The sequence below is a fragment of the Rosa chinensis genome, chromosome 6 (assembly GCF_002994745.2).
Source record: "Rosa chinensis cultivar Old Blush chromosome 6, RchiOBHm-V2, whole genome shotgun sequence".
Taxonomy (NCBI): Eukaryota; Viridiplantae; Streptophyta; class Magnoliopsida; order Rosales; family Rosaceae; genus Rosa; species Rosa chinensis.
In genome coordinates this window covers 8021477-8041845 of record NC_037093.1, presented here as the reverse complement: position 1 = coordinate 8041845, position 20369 = coordinate 8021477, and the positions used below count along the sequence as shown (strand labels likewise).

At 43.6% G+C, this 20369-nt stretch overlaps 2 protein-coding genes across 2 annotated transcripts; both read right to left on the bottom strand.

The window, feature by feature from the left end:
• Positions 1–8793: 8793 nt before the first annotated feature.
• Positions 8794–9225, bottom strand: LOC112170742. The gene has a single exon (XM_024308051.1). The coding sequence runs from the start codon at positions 9223–9225 to the stop codon at positions 8794–8796; it is 432 nt and encodes a 143-aa protein (XP_024163819.1).
• A 771-nt stretch (positions 9226–9996) lies between these two features.
• Positions 9997–13234, bottom strand: LOC112170741. Its single transcript, XM_024308050.1, has 2 exons — positions 10858–13234; positions 9997–10790 (listed from the first exon to the last, which is right to left on the bottom strand). Exons 1-2 carry the CDS (start codon positions 13232–13234, stop codon positions 9997–9999), a joined length of 3171 nt encoding a protein of 1056 aa, XP_024163818.1.
• Positions 13235–20369: the final 7135 nt, after the last annotated feature.

Sequence of the window (20369 nt, the reverse complement as noted above, 5' to 3'; positions counted from 1 at the left end):
ATGTGACCAGGTGAGTAGTGAGATGTCGGTGGAGCAAGACTTGCTTAAGTACCACTAATCTCAGAACCTTCCTAGACATCACACTTACTTTGAGTGAGCCTACTTTGAAGAAAAGCTAAACCATTGGCATTTACTACAAAAATATATGGCAATTGCGTATTACATCTCTTGGAAAAACAAAGACTTAAACAGAATTGGTGATCTATTGATCCCAGCCAGATTTGTAGTCTTTAACCCTTCACTCTAGATCATCTTCTTGATCTTCTTATTCCATATAGTTATCTTCTTGCTTCACCATATGCTTTGTAGGCTGTGACAATTTCTCCACGAGCTCTACAAATGTGTGCCCAATGATTAGACACTCCACATCGAGAACATACATCTCTTTGCTCAAACTTCATTGCTTGAGGTGCTTTGAAAGCGTCATTTAGATGGCTCTTAGTGTTGGTGGCGCCACCAACATGGCCAAAGGCGTTGCCTCCCTCTCTCTTTCCACGTTTACCTCTTCGGTTCCGTGTTCACCTATTTTGGCGATTACCTTTCCAAGTAGAGCGACTATATGGACCAGAACGTCCAAATGTATTCCTAAGATTAGGGTTTCGCTCTTGGCGCCCTCTCTTTGGGGGGCGACTATAATTGGATTCCAGAATACGCTATGTTCCCACGGATCTTGAATTATAGTTCTTCACAAGGATGTTGTCATGCTTTTCAACGACATTCATAGCTCCAATGAGCTCATGAAACCTTTTAATTCGTCTTGTAGTGACATCGATTCGATAGTTCTTAGCAACCATCAATGCAGAGACGTCTTCTCAATCAATATCGCATTTGTGATCTGTTTACCACAAAATTCCATTAAGGATTTAATGCGAAGTGCTTCCGAGTTATAGTTAAGAACTGACTTGAAATCACAAAAGCGGAGGCTATGCCTTCTCACTTCTAGGTCAGGAAGCAGGGAGTCACGGACGTTGCCAAATCTATCTTCGAGTGAGACCCACAGCCTTCTGGGGTCTTCTTAGTCCATACACTCGTACTAGAGCAAATCATCCATATGACGAGTCATTAGGATGATGGATTTCGCCTTATTTGCCTCTAAGGCTTCTCTATTTGCTTCCAAAGCTTGAGCTTGCTCAGCAGTTAGCACGTCCTGGCTAGGCTCGAGAATCGTATCCAAGATTCCATCGGACTTGAGATGCTGGCGGATAACACAAACCCACCTGTGATATTCAGATCCAGTTGTTCCCAATGGAGCAAAGTCCAATTTGTTCAGGTTACTCATCCTGAAAGAGAACAAGAAATTAGGGTTAGTTTCGGAGCGAAAAAGGCTACCACGAAAACAAATAAAATTTCTGAGCGTAGTCGCTTCCAAGAAATTAGGAATTTCCGAGCGTAGTCGCTTCCAAGAAATTCGATTCCAAGAGGGGTTGGATTAGATCGAAACAATGATGTTTGCAGTCGATCGTTTTATCTCAACAAACTCTAAGTTTGGAGAACTCTACAAGCTCCAAGCTTGGAGTGAGCACGAACCCCCACAGTTCGGCTTAATTTGGTCTCCCCTATGATAAAGAAAGGGGGGGTAGAAGAAGGGAGGTTGCAAGTCCCCGAGAAAAAGAAGCGAAAAAGAATAAAAAACTTCAAAAACGGGAACTTTTAGTAAATCATACCTCTTAGGATTGCAGAGCGTATTCGATCCTCGTTGTAGGATTGCAGACGAGCTTCAGTCCTAGGCGAATCAAACTTGTTGAAATTCGGAGCAAATTCACTTCTGAACAGCTCTCACTCCGATTGGTGCACAGGTCTCAAAATGACTCTAATAGGGCTTAAATTTGGAGACTAGATAGAAAAGACAGACATGAACAACTTTGATGAAGGAAGAATTTTGATCTGAAGTTCTAAACTAGGAGTTTCGGGGCTCGCAAACTGACTGATATGCACAGGAACGAGCATGCTGAACAACTCCCACCTCGAATGATGTACATGTCTCAAAACGACTCCAATATGGCTGAAATTTGGAGGTCAGATAAAAGAGACAGAGATGAAAAATTTTGATGAAGAAAGTATTTTGATCAGGGGTTTCCAACAAGACGTTTCGGCTCGTGAAAGAAGACTGATCTGCTGCTGTGTTGCAGGAGGCAGCAGGCGTGCGGCAATGCTGCAGGGGCAGTAGGTGGCACACGGGTGCGCAAGGGCTGCAGGGGCAGCGTAGGGCATGGCTAACAAGGGCTAGGAGCTTGCGGCAGTTTTGGTGAGAAGAATTTTCGGGTTTTTTGTTTTTAGGGCTAGGGTTAGGGCTCGTGCTGATAACGTGTTGTAGAGAAACTGAATTTGAGAGGAATTTGCTGTGTATTCTCATTGATAATAGGGGCCTCTTTATATAGAGGATTACAATGCATAGAATCTCAATCATACAAGGAAAGTAATCGTACATTGAATAGGAATCTAAATCCTTCTAATTTAACCCTATTACCACTAGAGCAAGTAACCTAGAGTTTGGGCCAAACACAAACTAGGGTTTTACTTGAACAGATCTAACATTTAAACCCTACTTACATAAAGAGAAAACAATGAACAAAAGAATATATACAATCATATGATTATGCATTTTTCACATTATATTTTAAAAATTTGTAGAAACCCAATAAAGGTTGAATTCATATACATGTGTTCTGCAAATCTATTAATCGAATGTACATTCAAGTCTTTTGACTGAATTACATGAAGTTTTTTCTATTCTTGATTAAAGAAAAAAAAAATTGTTGTTTAAATCTAACATTTTTTTGAATGAAATTCAACATTTCTCATTAATAGTCTCAAGCTAGAGCAGTACATTACATACCTTTCCACTGTCTTGAAAAACAGAGGGCAAATAAGAAAACGTGGTATATATATCTAGTACCACTCATTAATGAACATCCATGCTCACTTATTCTAAATAGGCCTATCTTACCATGATCGAAATGATTGCATAGTAAATAAGCACAGTACATAAAAGACTTAAAAGGAAGGCTAAAGAAAAGCCTTATGAGCCCATACCCTCCACCAAGATCCCATAACCGAAACCCTAGTAACCGGAGCCTGCCTGTTTGGTCCAACTTTGGGCCAAAAATCCACAAACTTGACACCCAATTTGTTTTGAGCACCCAAAATGATCTGGGCACCCAAAGCTTCCCAGAATTGGGCTGCAAACTTGACCTGGACCATACAACAGATTTGGGCCGCCCAATCGAGTTGGGCCTCGAAACTTATCTTGGCACCTAACCCAGAATGAGCATACCTACTCTTGCTCTATTCACTATCACGGCCTCCACCTTCGCCGCACATACAAGGTGCAGGCCATCTCGTCTCCAACCTGGATCCATGACAGAATTCAGATCTCACAAAATGCGAATCCAACACTGAGAATCATCAAAACTTTCATCCACCTTGAGACGCCCCCGACGTGGCCGAGACCAACCACCATCATCAGACTCTTCTTCCTCTACAAGTTTGCTTTGGCGATGAATCACCGGCCTCACCATGTTCCTCAGATCCTAGAGCTCGATGACGCCAGAACAAAGCCTCCTCAATTTCAAACCTGAGGGCCAGCCTCCTATCCACCCCCATCTTGAGGCAAGTCAGAGATCGGATTCATCAGAAACAGCGGATGCAGGAGTACCATACTGCCAATTGCCCAAACTTTACCTGCTTCTAGGAGCAAGCCACCATTGCCGCTTGGAGGAAAGCGCACGTGGCTCGTCCTTGGAGGTTTGCCGCCGACGCCTTCTTGGTAGTGTCCACCTCTCTCCCCAACGGGTAAAGAGTTGGCATAGATTGAGAAAGTGATTGACGATAAACATTGCCATGGAAGCCTCAGCCTAAGGCAGCTAGGGTTGAGAGCCATACTCTTCTTGTTTAAATCTAACATGAGTGTAATGAAAAGAAAAGAAAAATGAAAGAAAGCCAAATTTTGTTTCTTTTTAGAAGAAGCCAAAATAATTTAGAGTCATTAGATTTTGGAAGGATAAGATAATATTTTTCTCAAGAATTACATGACATGATTTGACAAATAGGTAATATGTACAGATGACAAGGTATGACACCTAAGATTGAGGCCACAAATCTTAGGCCTCATTGAGGCCGCAAATCATTTTCCTATACGAATACATTTTTGTCTTCTATTCTGTGTACGTTGTTTAATTACATCCATTCCTGATTCCTCATCATTGGCCTCATATATGTACGTATCTTTTGCATATATGGGTGAAGAAGAATTGAGGTATGCACAGTCGCAGATATATGTTTATCGCAAGTATAATTTTGGTATCTCAATTACCACGTGTAATTCTTTTGAAATCCAGGTATATTTTTATTAATTTATTATTTGGATTTCATTCATTTGAGAAATTGATATAATAAACTCACATTTATCTAGTTGTGGGATTAAAATCGATCGAGACCTGAAGTTTCTTGATCCGATAACATGAGGGCCTGGAGTTTCTAGAGGGTTATATAATTAAAATTGCGACATGAATTTTCTCAGAGCCTATACATTTAACGAGGGCCAGAAGTTCCTCAAAGTTATACAATGACCACGTACATGTCGTGATCCCTAGTCATATTGGGACCTGAAGTTCCTCAAGGGTCATGAAATGTAAATTGAAAAATTGTGACATGAAGCTCTTTAGAACTTATGCAATTACGAGGGCCAGAAAATCCTCAGAATTTATAATCGAGTATATGAACTACATATTTTTTATCCCCAATAATTATAAGAGGGTCAGAAGTTCCTCAAAATTTTTTGGGTATTGGGGTTCCCTCCTCCACACGACAATGTGAATTTGAAGTTCCGCACCTTATTTTGATATTATGTTCTTGTGCAATTAGAGGAGAGAAACAAGATTATCATATTTGTAAAGTTAAGCAGACCAGAAGTTCTGTGTACTTTATTCATTCACGGAACCAGAAGTTTTTACTATTTCTTTATTTCTCTTCCCTGCAATTTTCCTATTCTGTTATGTACTTTCATAACAGTACTTATCCTTTAAATTTTTTCCCCCCGTTATTTATATGGGCCAGCAGCCCTATATCTCGAACATATATGAATTTCGAGTGTAACATTTTTGAACCAAAAGTTCAAAATTCCACAGTAAAACCTGAAGTTCTAACAATAAAAACATGAACTTGAAGTTTCAAGTACAAACTAAAAGTTAGTTAAAAAGTGAACTTAAAACTTCACTTTATTTACCTCTAGCCTGAAGTTTCGAGCACCAAATTTGTTTGAACCTGAAGTTCAACATACTTTATTGGACTAAATTCAGTTTGTCCCCCCCAACTTTGGGGCAAACATCAGTTTGGTCTCTGATATTTTTTTTAAATCCTGATGGTCCCTGCATTTCTAATTTTCATCACCCGCATCCAAATCTCAAAATTCTCTCTGATCATGACGTCACTTGCTGAGTTGTCCCCGACATAGGGCCCCACTTTTCAGTTTTTCAGCCTCAGTTTAGATGAAATGTCGAAATTACCGTCCTCTGATCCTCTCCTCTCTCCTCTTCTCCTACATCCCACAACCCCCTTTGGGTTAACATAAATCCCTTCGCAACTCCGGTCAATCGCCACCATGAGCACAACCCAACCCTCCTCTCCTACGTCACTTCCTGCTCTCAATCCTCTTCACCATCAAAATCAGCCTCTGACTAGACTCTCTTCTCTCCCTCATCTCCCAATCTCCCCAAACCCACTCTCTATACTCTCCAGAGGCGTCACCCCACCACCCAAACCATCAAAACTAGATTTCACTTCACTTTCTTCACCCAAATCATCAAAACCAGAATTCAATTCACCTTCACCATTAAAACCAGATTTCTGCTCTTCCTCCAATAAGAAACAACGTGATGTACATGTACATGCTGGCAACTCAACTCAGCCACTGGCCATGTCCACAAAAGTCTAGAACCCAGATTCCATAGCTGAGCAAACCTCCACAAAAAATTAAAAGCCCAGAACCAAAGATTGAAACTGTCACGCCCCGAATTTTGAATAATCAATTCAAAGTCCGAAACATGAATAATAACAATTACAAATAACGTCCTGAATTTTTTTCTCACAAACAACCGCACTTCACACCTCTCAATAATACAATAAACCAAATCCTCAAGTTATTTATTACAGCACACTCTCACCAATCAAATTGTAAGGCTCAAATGAGCTTAACTCACCTCACTATTACAATTTCTATAAACCTATAACAAATACTCTAACCCGCACGATCACCGCCCTGATTCTCCTGACCTGCAAGATTACCCGCTACACAATTTGAATAGTGTACCGGGATTGCAACAACACCAAACCCGGTAAGCTTTTGACAGCTCGTATGAGTAAACAAGAATGAACTGTTGATTTATTAAATTTCAATTCCTTAAACTCAAGTAACAATCAACAATCTCAACATCCACAATGCAAACGTCAACCAACTTACGGGAAACAACAAGGAATACATTCTTAAAATTCCCTGACCTCTATATCACCTATGTGGTCTTACCCACAACCAGCTATTATTCCCATTGCATGTGGTCTTTCCCACCCGTGCAGTTATCCTCACTGCATGTGGTCTTTCCCACCCGTGCAGTTATCCCCACTGTGGTCCTTCCCACAACACATTACTATTCCTACTGCATGTGGTCTTTCCCACCCTTGCAGTCCTCCTCACTGCATGTGGTCTTTCCCACCCGTGCAGTATCTCCACTGTGGTCTTTCCCACAACATGTTAGAGCTCTAACTACATCGTTACTTGTCACCTTGCCCTAGGTTCAATGTAAACGACACATTTCCGGGTTATTTAATAACCCTCGCTCCTTGTACCCCTGTCCTCAGAACCCTACCTTCTCTACCCTCTATTCAACTCAGAAGGTCAACATGATTATCACGAACATTCATCGGTCACCATTATCACAAATAATCATGGCAATTTCAAAAACAATATCATCTCATAACCAAGTTATCGCAATTCCACACACACCTCAATGTCACACCATTCCATATATAATCACGTAAATATATATATATATATATATATATATACACGTAATTATCCGCTCAGGGATAATCACTAATACCAACTATAATGCAAGCATAAAAATCGTGAAATTCATTTTGTCTAATAAAAATCATTTTACTTACCTATGGACCGTAGTTGATCAAGTCCATATGATTTAAAACAAATATTTATTCCATAAATATTTTCACACAATTACGACAAAATAAGGTAATTAAATGTACTCCGTTCGTAATATGAATCACGTGAGGTTTACTCACCTCTAAAATCCCCCTGCGTCTTCTTAACAGCTCAAGATACGATTCACAATCGTCCGCCAAATCAATCCGTCAATCACCTAATCCAATACGATCTTAACTTAGCCAACAACTCATAAACATAATTAAACGATGATCCAACGGTCAGATCGAAATTAAACGATGATCCAACATTCGGATCCTCACAGATCGCCCTTAGGATCATCCTCCTAAATCATCACGAAGATCCAACTGTCAGATCTTCCTGAATCGCCCTTACTAACATCTCCACAAATTTATATGAAAATCTGACGGTCATATTCTCACGAATCACCTTCCAAATCACTATTTCACAATTATATGAAGATCCAACGGTCGGATCTTCGTCCATGACCACACAAATCACTGGGACAGTCATACTATCGACATATCAAAACTACAAGTCCAACGGACGGTCAGATCTTCACAGATCATAAATCGAACTATCTAAATCGATCGTAACGTAAAAATTCATAACTTAATCATACGATATCCAAAAATTGCGTATAATATATCGACAAGATTGTATTGAAATGTAGAATCTAAAAATGTAGAGAAACTGTCTTTGTGACCCCCGGAGGTGGCCGGAAATGGCCGCCAGAGTTAGTGGCAGAGCCGCCGCCGACCACCGCCAATGGTGTCGGGGCTAGGCTGCTCTGCTTCGTCTCATCAAGCCTAATGACTTTCCTAACTAGCATGTATGCTGAAAATGACCGGAAGGGATATAAATTACCTCGAACCAGTTGGGTTGGCCGGAAAAAAACCCAGAAACCGGCGAGCTCCAGTTCGACGTAAAAACTTCCACCATTCGCCTTGTTCCCTTCTGGAGACTTGTTCAGAAACTTAAGGTGAGTTCACCAGGCCAAGAATCACAAAGAATGGTGTTCTGTAACTCGAGATATCTGGATCGAAAGGTTGTTTATCGATCTAAACGGGTTGAGCTCTGACGAACGTGAAATCGATCCGGTACTTCTTAGTGCTTGTTCAGAAAGTTGAGGCGAGTCTAATGAGCCAAAGATCAAGAGAATTGGTGGCCTGTAGCATGAGATATCGAGCTTGGAACCAAATTGGGTTTAAACCGGTCTCGTGCTCCACCTCCGTGTATGGCTCACACGACGACGAGAGGCTGCCACCGGCAGCTGCGCAAGGAAGAAGTGAAGGGGCGTAGAACGTGGTCTGGGGTCGATAGATGGCCTATGGAGCGAGAACAAGCTTGGAGAATAATTGCTCTGTTTCTTGGATGGTTTCGGACGAGAGAGAGAGAGAGAGAGAGAGAGAGAGAGAGAGAGAGAGAGAGAGAGAGAGAGAGAGAGAGAGAATTGTCTGCCTCTATCAATTATGCAAACATGTATGATGATTAAAGCAACCGGCCTTGAATCAAGGTACACTTGACCTTTTAACAAAGGTGTTTGCCACCAAATTGCTTTGAATAAAAAAAACAGGTTATTACAATCTACCCTCCTTAAAGGAATTTCGTCCCGAAATTTAAGCACCCAATTCCCCAAAGAGCTGTGGATACTTCATTCTCATGTCTGACTCTAACTCCCATGATGCATTACCCTCATCATGATGACTCCACTGCACCTTCACAAGATCAACTTCCTTCATGCGAAGTTTCTTTGTAGACCTATCTATGATACGAATCGGTTCAACCACAAAGGTTACATCTGTGTTCACTTCAATCGTACCATGATCAATTTCGTGGGACTCATCTCGGACATACTTCCTGAGCATAGACACATGAAAGACGTTGTGTACACCAGACATGCTTACAGGTAAGGTGAGGCGATATGCCAAGTTCCCAACCCTTTCTAGAATCTCAAAGGGTTCAACATACCTCGGTGCGAGTTTTCCCTTCTTACCAAATCTCATCACACCCTTCATAGGTGAGACCTTCAAGAACACATGGTCCCCCATATCAAACTCAACTGGTCTCCTCTTTAAGTCAGCGTAACTCTTCTGTCTACTCGGTGAGGTCCGGATCCTGTCTCGAATAGTAGTGATCTTCCCAGTGGTTTCCTGAATAATTGCAGGACCCAAGAGTCCTCTCTCTCCTACTTATGCCCAACAGATAGGAGTCCTACATGGCCTACCATAAAGAGCCTCATATGGAGCCATGCCGATGCTGGCGTGATAACTGTTATTATAGGCAAACTCTACCAATGGCAGATGATCCGCCCAACTTCCCTTAAAGTCCAGAACACAAGCTCTAAGCATATCCTCCATTATTTGATTCACTCTTTCAGTCTGCCCATCTGTCTGTGGATGAAATGCGGTGCTCATAGCTAAAGATGTGCCAAAAGCCTTATGAAATCTACACCAAAATTCCGAAGTGAAACGAGCATCCCGATCATAAACGATCGTAACAGGAACACCATGAAGCCTTACTATCTCATTCACGTACAACTTACACAACGCATCCCCTGAGTAAGTTTTTGCCACAGGAAGAAAGTGTGCAGACTTAGTCAATCGGTCCACAATCACCCAAATCGAGTCATAACCTTGCCTGGACCTAGGCAATCCAGTCATAAAGTCCATGGAGATATCTTCCCATTTCCAAACAGGAATCGATAAGGGTTTCAGCATCCCCGCGGGCCTCTGATGCTCAGCCTTCACTTGCTGACATGTAAGACACTTCGACACATGTTCTGCCACATCCCTCTTCATTCCATACCACCAAAACTGTCTTCATAGATCCATATACATTTTGGTACCCCCTGGATGTACAGTGTATCTAGATCTATGTGCTTTTCGCATGATCTCCTCCTTGAGGTTATCAACACTTGGGACATACAATCTTCCACGAAATCTCAACCCTCCATCTGTCCCAATAGCCCACTCAGAAGGGCCTTCCACATTCGGATCAACATTCATCTCAGCAATCCTCACCTGAGCAAACTTATCAAGTGTCTGACCCTGAATGATCCTAGAATTCAAGGTGGATTGTAAGGTGATACTTCTGAGAAACATTTCATGTCCAACTCTTGCGGGTATAAGATCAAACTCAGATGCAGCTTCCAACATGAGCCACTCCTGCACCATGAGTGATGCCATGATTACTCGGGGCTTCCTACTCAAAGCATCTGCCACTACGTTGGCCTTTCCTGGATGATACTCCAAAGTGAAATCATAGTCTTTGATGAGGTCCATCCATCTCCTCTGCCTCATGTTCAACTCCCTTTGGGAGAATAGATACTTCAGACTCTTATGATCAGAAAAGAGTTCGAACTTCTCACCATACAGATAGTGTCTCCAAATCTTCAAGGCAAACACCACTGCAGCTAGCTCTAAATCATGAGTGGGGTAATTTCGCTCATGAACCTTCAGTTGTCTAGAGCCATAAGCAACAACACCACCATTCTGCATCAACACACACCCCAAACCCTGATGAGATGCATCACTGTAGATAACTAATCCACCACCGCTAGTAGGAATAGCAACACTGGTGCTGTAGTCAACCTGGTCTTCAGCTCGTTGAAAGCCTTCACTCATCCGTCCATACAAACTGAGTGTCCTTCCTTGTCAATTTGGTCAAAGCCGAAGCAATACCAGAAAACCCCTCAATGAAACGCCTGTAATATCCTGCCAATCCAAGGAAGCTACGGATTTCAGTAACAGTGGTAGGGCGACTGCAACTCATCACCTCTTCAACCTTCGAAGGATTCATCAAAACTCCATCCTTCGAAACTACATGACCGAGAAACTTGACCTCCTTCTGCCAAAACTCGCACTTCTCGAACTTGGCATATAATTCCTTCTCTCTTAATGTTTGCAGTACAATCCGCAAATGCTTCTCATGTTCGTCAGACGACTTTGAATAAATCAAGATATCATCAACGAAGACCACTATAAACTGATCCAAGTAAGGACTGAACGTACGGTTCATTAAGTCCATGCATGCCGTAGGTGCATTAGTTAAACCAAAAGGCATGACAAGGAACTCATAATGCCCATACCTGGTCCTAAATGCTGTTTTTGGGATATCCTTATCCTTCACCCTCAACTGGTGATATCCAGATCTCAAATCAATCTTTGAGAACACAGTAGCCTTTCTAAGCTGGTCGAACAAGTCATCGATCCTAGGTAAAGGATACCTGTTCTTGATGGTCACCTTGTTCAGCTGCTGATAATCCACACATAATCGAAGTGAATTATCCTTCTTCTTCACAAACAGCACTGGTGCACCCCAAGGAGATACACTAGCCTGTATGAACCCTTGAGCCAGTAATCCATCAATCTGAACTTTCAACTCCTGAAGTTCAGCTGGAGCTATCTGATAGGGTGTTTTCGATACAGGGGCAGTACCTGGTATCACATCAATGGAGAAGTCCATTACCCTTTTTGGAGGCAACCCTGGTATCTCCTTAAACACATAAGCATACTCTGAAACTACAGGAATTCCTGAAATCTCAGAAATACTACTCCCTGACTCAATATGAGCCAAAATCCATGTCCTTATGGCGATGTCGGACCTCAGACAATGGTAATGAAACACTGGTTGTCCTGGAATACGAAAGGACACAATCATCCTAAAGCAATCAATCAATGCATGGTTCAGGATCAACCAATCCATACCTAAAATCACATCATATGTGTGATCTGGTATCACAATCAACGATGCAGAGAACTCTCTACCACCTATCCCAATAGGGCAATCATCACAAAACATATCCAGCTCAAGAGATACACCGAGAGGTGATGTAACACATAAGGATCTAGTAAGAGGCATGGCAATCAAACCCAACACATCTACTACGGAACTAGATACAAAGGAATGGGAGGCTCCCGTATCAAACAATACTCTTGCAAGATAGTTATAAATAGATAAGGTACCTTCCACCCTAGTGCCTCCCTGACCAATGGCGAAGACTCTAGCTGGAGGTAAGAGTCTATGCTCGTTATCCTGTCCTCCACCCTGTGGTCGAGTACAGTCCCTGGCATAGTGTCCAGTCTGTCCACATCGGAAGCATCCCACAACCTTGGGTTTCGTGCACGTCTTGGCAGGATGGCCCAACTCCTTGCAGTTAAAACATCTTATAGGTGCTGTAGGTGCAGCCCGAATAGGAGGAGCTGCTGCTGCCCTAACTGGGGCCTGGTGTTGATAGGTTATCCTAGCTGGAGCCTGTGGATAGAAATGAGTCTGTCGTCGCTTCCACGACCCACCTCCATGATCCATGGAACCACTACTTCCCACAATTGCCTTCCCCTTTCCCAAGGATTCTTTCGCAGCCCCTCGTTCACTTACACGCATGCTGGTTGCCTGTTCATGGGCCATGGCACTAGCAAAGATCTCTTCCTTGGTGGCTAACCGAAGAGGATACACTATCTCCCTAATCCTGTCATTTAGTCCCTTTAGGAACTTCTTAGCCAAGGCTTGGGCATCCAACTGGGGAACAAACCTGTATAATTGGGTGAACCGTGTTTCGTACTCTCTCACAGTCATAGTCCCTTGCTCTAGAGCAATGAAATCTAACTCGATCTGATCCCTCACTGCATCAGGGAAGTACATGTCCTGGAATAGTTCCACAAAACCATCCCAAGTCAGAGTAGCCATATTCACAGTATTCCGCTGACCAACCCACCATATCCTGGCATCACCCTGAAGAAGATAAGCAGCAATCTTCCACTTCTCAGTTTCGGTGCAAATCACCATCTCAAAACAGCTCATCATATTCTCAAGCCACTGATCAGTAGCCCAATGATCAACTCCCCCTTGAAATGGGGTTGCACCTAACTGTTTGATCTCCTTAACTAGTTTGGCTAAGCGAATGGCATCCACTACCTCCACAACAGGCGGAGTAGGTTGTACATCAAAAGAAGACTCTGCATCACTCAAATAAACTTCCTCTAAGGGACGGGTGCTTTCCCCCCTACCACCAATTCTGCCTCCCCTTCTGCGCACATTATGGCCTCGCTGTCTGTCCATTACCTAAGGTGTATAGTACGCTTGGTTAATATAAGTATAGCACTTAAACACATTATAAGTCAAATACAAGTCCATATTGACCAAGTCAGTACTACAAGGGAAGCACTCAAGGTTCTAAAGCAACGTACTCGACGTCCTAGACGACTCCTAATGCTCACACATACCTAATGATTTTTTTGCCAATACCGAAGAGCACATGATGGGGATCCGCTGCAGACGGACCATCACTCGGTAAGTATTGACATATCACCAAATATGTACCTTACGCTCTGATATCAAAACTGTCACGCCCTGAATTTTGAATAATCAATTCAAAGTCCGAAACATGAATAATAACAATTACAAATAACGTCCTGAATTTTTTTCTCACAAACAACCGCACTTCACACCTCTCAATAATACAATAAACCAAATCCTCAAGTTATTTATTACAGCACACTCTCACCAATCAAATTGTAAGGCTCAAATGAGCTTAACTCACCTCACTATTACAATTTCTGTAAATCTATAACAAATACTCTAACTCGCACGATCACCGCCCTGATTCTCCTGACCTGCAGGATTACCTGCTACACAATTTGAATAGTGTACCGGGATTGCAACAACACCAAACCCGGTAAGTTTTTGACAGCTCGTATGAGTAAACAAGAATGAACTGTTGATTTATTAAATTTCAATTCCTTAAACTCAAGTAACAATCAACAATCTCAACATCCACAATGCAAACGTCAACCAACTTATGGGAAACAACAAGGAATACATTCTTAAAATTCCCTGACCTCTATATCACCTATGTGGTCTTACCCACAACCAGCTATTATTCCCATTGCATGTGGTCTTTCCCACCCGTGCAATTATCCTCACTGCATGTGGACTTTCCCACCCGTGCAGTTATCCCCACTGTGGTCTTTCCCACAACACATTACTATTCCTATTGCATGTGGTCTTTCCCACCCATGTAGTATCTCCACTGTGGTCTTTCCCACAACATGTTAGAGCTCTAACTACATCGTTACTTGTCACCTTGGCCTAGGTTCAATGTAAACGACACATTTCCGGGTTATTTAATAACCCTCGCTCCTTGGACCCCTGTCCTCAAAACCCTACCTTCTCTACCCTCTATTCAACTCAGAAGGTCAACATGATTATCACGAACATTCATCGATCACCATTATCACAAATAATCATGGCAATTTCAAAAACAATATCATCTCATAACCAAGTTATCGCAATTCCACACACACCTCAATGTCACACCATTCCATATATAATCACGTAAATATATATATATATATATATATATACGTAATTATCCGCTCAGGGATAATCACTAATACCAACTATAATGCAAGCATAAAAATCGTGAAATTCATTTTGTATAATAAAAATCATTTTACTTACCTATGGACCGTAGTTGATCAAGTCCATATGATTTAAAACAAATATTTATTCCATAAATATTTTCACACAATTATGACAAAATAAGGTAATTAAATGTACTCGGTTCGTAATATGAACCACGTGAGGTTTACTCACCTCTAAAATCCCGCTGCGTCTTCTTAACAGCTCAAGATACGATTCACAATCGTCCACCAAATCAATCCGTCAATCACCTTATCCAATACGATCTTAACTTAGCCAACAACTCATAAACATAATTAAACGACGATCCAACGGTCAGATCGAAATTAAACGATGATCCAACATTCGGATCCTCACAGATCGCCCTTAGGATCATCCTCCTAAATTATCATGAAGATCTAACGGTCGGATCTTCCTGAATTGCCCTTACTAACATCTCCACAAATTTATATGAAAATCTGACGGTCGGATTCTCACGAATCGCCTTCCAAATCACTATTTCACAATTATACGAAGATCCAACGGTCGGATCTTCGCCCATGACTACACAAAGTCACTGGGACAGTCATACGATCAACATATCAAACTACAAGTCCAACGGACGGTCAGATCTTCACAGATCATAAATCGAACTATCGAAATCGATCGTAACGTAAAAATTCATAACTTAATCATACGATATCCAAAAATTGCGTATAATATATCGACAAGATCGTATTGAAATGTAGAATCTAAAAATGTAGAGAAACTGTCCTTGTGACGCCCGGAGGTGGCCGGAAATGGCCGCCGGAGTTAGTGGCAGAGCCGCCGCCGACCACCGCCAATGGTGTTGGGGCCAGGCTGCTGTGCTTCGTCTCATCAAGCCTAATGACTTTCCTAACTAGCATGTAGGCTAAAAATGACCGGAAGGGATATAAATTAACTCGAACCAGTTGGGTTGGCCGGAAAAAAACCCAGAAACTGGCGAGCTCCAGTTCGACGTAAAAACTTCCACCACTCGCCTTGATCCCTTCTGGAGACTTGTTCAGAAACTTAAGGTGAGTTCACCAGGCCAAGAATCACAAAGAATGGTATTCTGTAACTCGAGATATCCTGATCGAAAGGTTGTTTATCGATCTAAATGGGTTGAGCTCCGACGAACGTGAAATAGATCCGGTACTGCTTGGTGCTTGTTTAGAAAGTTGAGGCGAGTCTAATGAGCCAAAGATCAAGAGAATTGGTAACCACAGATGGAGATGTAAGTTGTACAATCCACATTTAATTATACTCAGACCTTCTCTCGGTTTTCCAGTTAAGCATAATAGGTTCTAGGTAACTCACCATATAGCCTGAGCATTGAATGATTCATTATCAGCATTAAAGATAAATGAACAAGAATTAGAAGGGAATTGTAATCCAGAATCAAAAACCTGTGATAAACCAGCGTATGAAGACAAAGAGAGTATAGTAATGGATTCCAGGTTCACACTTTGCTGAGCAATGTAGATGAGCCATGAGCCATCCTCCCCAGTCCATGTTGAAAGTTCTCCAGAGATAACCAGGCTTATATATACATGCATGCATGCAAGCTTGTATTGTAATTTTTTTTTGGCAATTAAAGTAATTTATTTAATAAAAAGATAGTACCCGCGGGGGGAGGGGACATGAAGTTGTTAAGGTTTGGGATTTGAGCGGTAGCCCAAGTCTCTGGTTAACGCTGATCCGGTGGGCGGATCATTACTTGTAATTTCTCAGAACTTTCGCTACCTGTCAAGTAAAATACAAAGCGGCGTCAGAGGGAGACCGCGCTGGGCGGTCTTCTCTTCTCCGATGGCTAAGTTAGTCAATGTATTTATGTTGATAGAACAACAGTAGGTAGGTAATCAATGTGTAATAAATGAGGAGAGAGGAGAAAACCTTTTATAGGTGAGGAAGAGGCTAACCTCTTCATTGTTTTCGATGTGGGACTGATATGCATCAGTTCCCAATTTATGGAGCTTCTGATGCTGCTTTGGAGTTGCACATGGCGGCACGTCAGCGGTGATCTGGGGGCGAGTAGGGGCTCAGGCGGTAGCCTGCTTAGCGGTGATTCCGTAGGTCATACCGTTGGCGGTAGTTGGTACCGCTGGTGTTAACATGTGTGTGGCTCATTCATAGCTAATAATGCTTGCAAATGCTCATGTAAGTACAAGTCCCCCAAGTCCCCAGTCAAGGAGGGTAATCTTGGTTGGGGAGTTACCTAGCGGTTTGAAGCGTTACTACCGCTACATTTGCAGGAGCATAATTAGCGTCAGTACGTTGTCAACCATGGACTTACTGAGCAAACGCTTTATACCCTTTCAGGTGGGCCCCTACTAGGCCCCCTACTCCCCGACGAAGATAGACCTCCGTTTGGTCGGTATATTGTTTGTTGAGGGGAAGCTGCACTGAGCAGAAGATGTTGGGTAGCGAGCCCAATCTTTGATACCCTAGTGTCGGGGGTCAACGGGCCTGATCAGGGCCATCGAAGACTGTCGACATGTCCCCTTACTTGTTCCGGGAGAAACATTGCTTGACTACAACGCCGGGTGGCGGTCAACTTCAAGGTGAGGCGTTGCCTCTGGAAGAGCCTTTGGCGAACATCTCGCCGCTGATGGGGAGCGGTTTAGAAGTGTCACAGGGACCTGGTTTTAAGATCCGTGCGTGATATTGCATTCGGCGGAGAAGTTCCGCAAGTGGGGACTTGTTTGCAAGATGCAGAGGGAGAAGTTTCGCTAGAGGAGTTGCGCTTAGCGGAGACTCACTTGCAAGATGAAAAAGGGAGAAGTTCCGCTAGCGGAGTTGCGCTTAGCAGAGAAGTTCCACTAGCAGAGTTGCGCTTAGCGGAGACTCTCACTTGCAAGATGAAAAAGGAAGAAGTTCCGCTAGCGGAGTTGCGCGTAGCGGAGATTCTTACTTGTAAGATGACAAGGGAGAAGTTCCGCTAGCGGAGTTGTGCTTAGCAGAGACTATCTCGAAGATTGGTGTGCCTGTCTTTTGACGGTTACTTCGGATAGACGCTTCGTCTGACGGCGTTCAACAAGTGGTTAACATGTACTGGGTTAGCGTGTGGAATAACGTCCCCGCAGCACGCTCGTCTCCTCGCCATTAATGCGAGTAATTATTGATTTTGTAACCAAGGAAATCCGGACAGTAAGTGGGATCATTGGGCACGTGTGTGGCTGTCGTGAGATGTCATTTTTCAGTGGACAGCCTAGATTTGTTTGATGTTAACATAAAAGAGAGGGAAACCACAGTGGGTTTGACAATTTTGCACTTTGAACAATTATCATTGTCTTCAAGCTTCGCTCTGATATCTGAGAAGAAGATTCTACAATTCCGTGAGGTTATCCATCTTTGGAGGACGAGGACTTGCTGAAGCGAAGACGAGCATCCCCAAGCGTACCAAAGTTTGCATCTTTGAGGTTGGTAGCCTGAATCTCGTGCCTGCTGTATTGGGTTTTTACTTTTTGTTTGCTTCTGTCTGTTTCTACTTTTGCTATTTCAATTGAGGTTTGTTATTCCCCTGTGTGTTTGAGGGTCTAGAATGGGTTTTAGGGATTGGTGTAGGTGTTTGACAGGGGGTTGGGGTTTGTGATGGTTGAATCTGGGTTTTGAGTGTGTGCATTTTGTTCTTGTTTTGGTATTTCTGGTTTTTGTCGTTCTTGATGTTCTTGACTGAAAACTGGCATGGGGATAGCTTAGATCGATGTTGAACTAACTGGCCTGGCTTTTAGGGTTTAGGATGCCTAGCATCATAGAGATCTCGAGTAGTAAGGATTCCAGGTTTGAAGTGTCCCTCAGCGTGGCAGATAGGATGTTTATTAACTCGTTACGTCCGTCTATCCATGCAGGAACCTCACTGTCTAACCCGCTAGACATCGAGCCACTACAGACCATACCTGCGGATGTTGCAATGGGTCATGCCGGGCGTCCAGAGAGTTCTAGGGCGAGGGAGAATGCTACAGCTGGCCAAAGGCGTGAGGAGAGGCTAGCGAGCAATAGCGTTGCTAGTGGCTCCGCTGGTGATGGAGAGGCTGGTAGAGAAGACGTTGAGTTAGCGTGGGTCCTCCGGGACGGTACTGCAGTTGATGAGGCGGGAGGGCCGATGACTATTGTCGCCATCAACCTCATGAAGCACGTATTTCGGTTGCCTGGTGTGGTAAAGTTGCTTCTGCCGAACGCTGATGAGAGAGCTTCCGTTCTGCCTGCAGGGTACGCTACCGTTCACGAGGCCATATTCCTCCAAGGTTTCACCTTTTCGCTACTCCCCAACCTTCAGATCCTAGTATGCAAGTTTGACCTTCCCTTCAGGAAAATTTGCCCTAATATGTGGCGGTTGCTGCTGGCACTGAATTCTCTTTGGTGTTTATCCGGGTGCGAGCGGCCAACCGTGAGGAGGTGTTGCATTTCTACGAACTTGTCTACGTGAGGCGACAAGGGTGTAGCGAACAGGTGAATCTCACTTGCCGACACGGGGCACCCAAGCTGATAGAGAATCTGAAAGATTCGATGTCTTCTTGTAGGGCGACCTTTTACGTGGCGACCTCGGGGTGGGAATATGACGCTGGAGCGAATGACGAGGCACCAACGTATATGATTAAGTCAGAGTTCCAGCCCATCTGAGGTTGTTGGTAGTCGCCACTGACCGTAGCTAGTAGGAATTTCTTAAATGATATGTTTGTATTTTGTCTTTTCCTAATCATTGCTTTGTTTTTATGTGCAGCGGGTCTTCGTTTCACTTTGACTCATGAGGAGCAGTGCCACATGGCGAGGATAAAAGGTTGTTGGTAAAATTGCAACCTGCTCGATCTTCGTCAGCTCACTGGGTGGGAGTTGTTGGATTATCTGAGGCTGATACGAGCCGTTAGTAAGCATTTTCCTCCGACTTATCCTCTTACTATTTGTGTTCCATGCTGACTAATGATATTATTCAGATTCGCCGCGGGGTAACAAAGCTAGTCGGGAAGCGTTTGAAAAATCAATGGAGCGAGCGGAGCTGGATGATTTCCTAGATGGCATGTACGCCGCTGTACTGGCCGAGCAGTAGACCACCGTAGATCAGCAGACTCTGGCTGTGAGCCCTTCAGAAACTCCAGTGGTGCTGTCCATGCCCCACCATTCACACCTCCCTGCCTCTGGCCAGGCGGAAAGGCCGATTGGAGGTGGCGCCGAACAAGGACCTGTCGGCGGGAGCCAAGCTGTTGTTACTCTTGCCAAGACCAAGAAAGTTGCCGCCCAGCGGCGAGGGTCCCAAAAAGAGAAAAAGGTGCCGCAGCCGGCTGTTACCATATCCGGTTTGGAGCCGCAGGCGTCGCCGAGGTCTGTTTTCGCTGGTGCTACACAGGTGGTTCTACAGAGGAATGGCGACATAATGACAATGAGGAGGAGGAGGAAGAGGTGAACGATGATGTAACCATCGGTTAGCAAAAGAGGTCGAGGAAGGACGCTCTGCCGGTGACTGTGGCCGTTGCTGAGGAAGTTCCGCAAAGTGGGCTAGACTCGTTTGCCTGCTATACCGAATGAATGACCTAGTCCTAGCATGAGTTTCTCTTCCACCTCTGTGAGCGGCTGGGATTTGGAGGATTGAATGGGATTGTCCGCTCTACCGCTGTTCAACAGTCGCCATTTAGTTCGGTGTTTGGACATCTATCCGTTGGGTTGCCCGAGATGTTCCTTGTCGCGTTAAGCCAGCCACTGGTCGAGCGGCAACTGAGGGAGGAGATCAAGAGTCTCCAGATGGAGTTGAAGGATGCCCAGGGAAAGCTGGTGGATG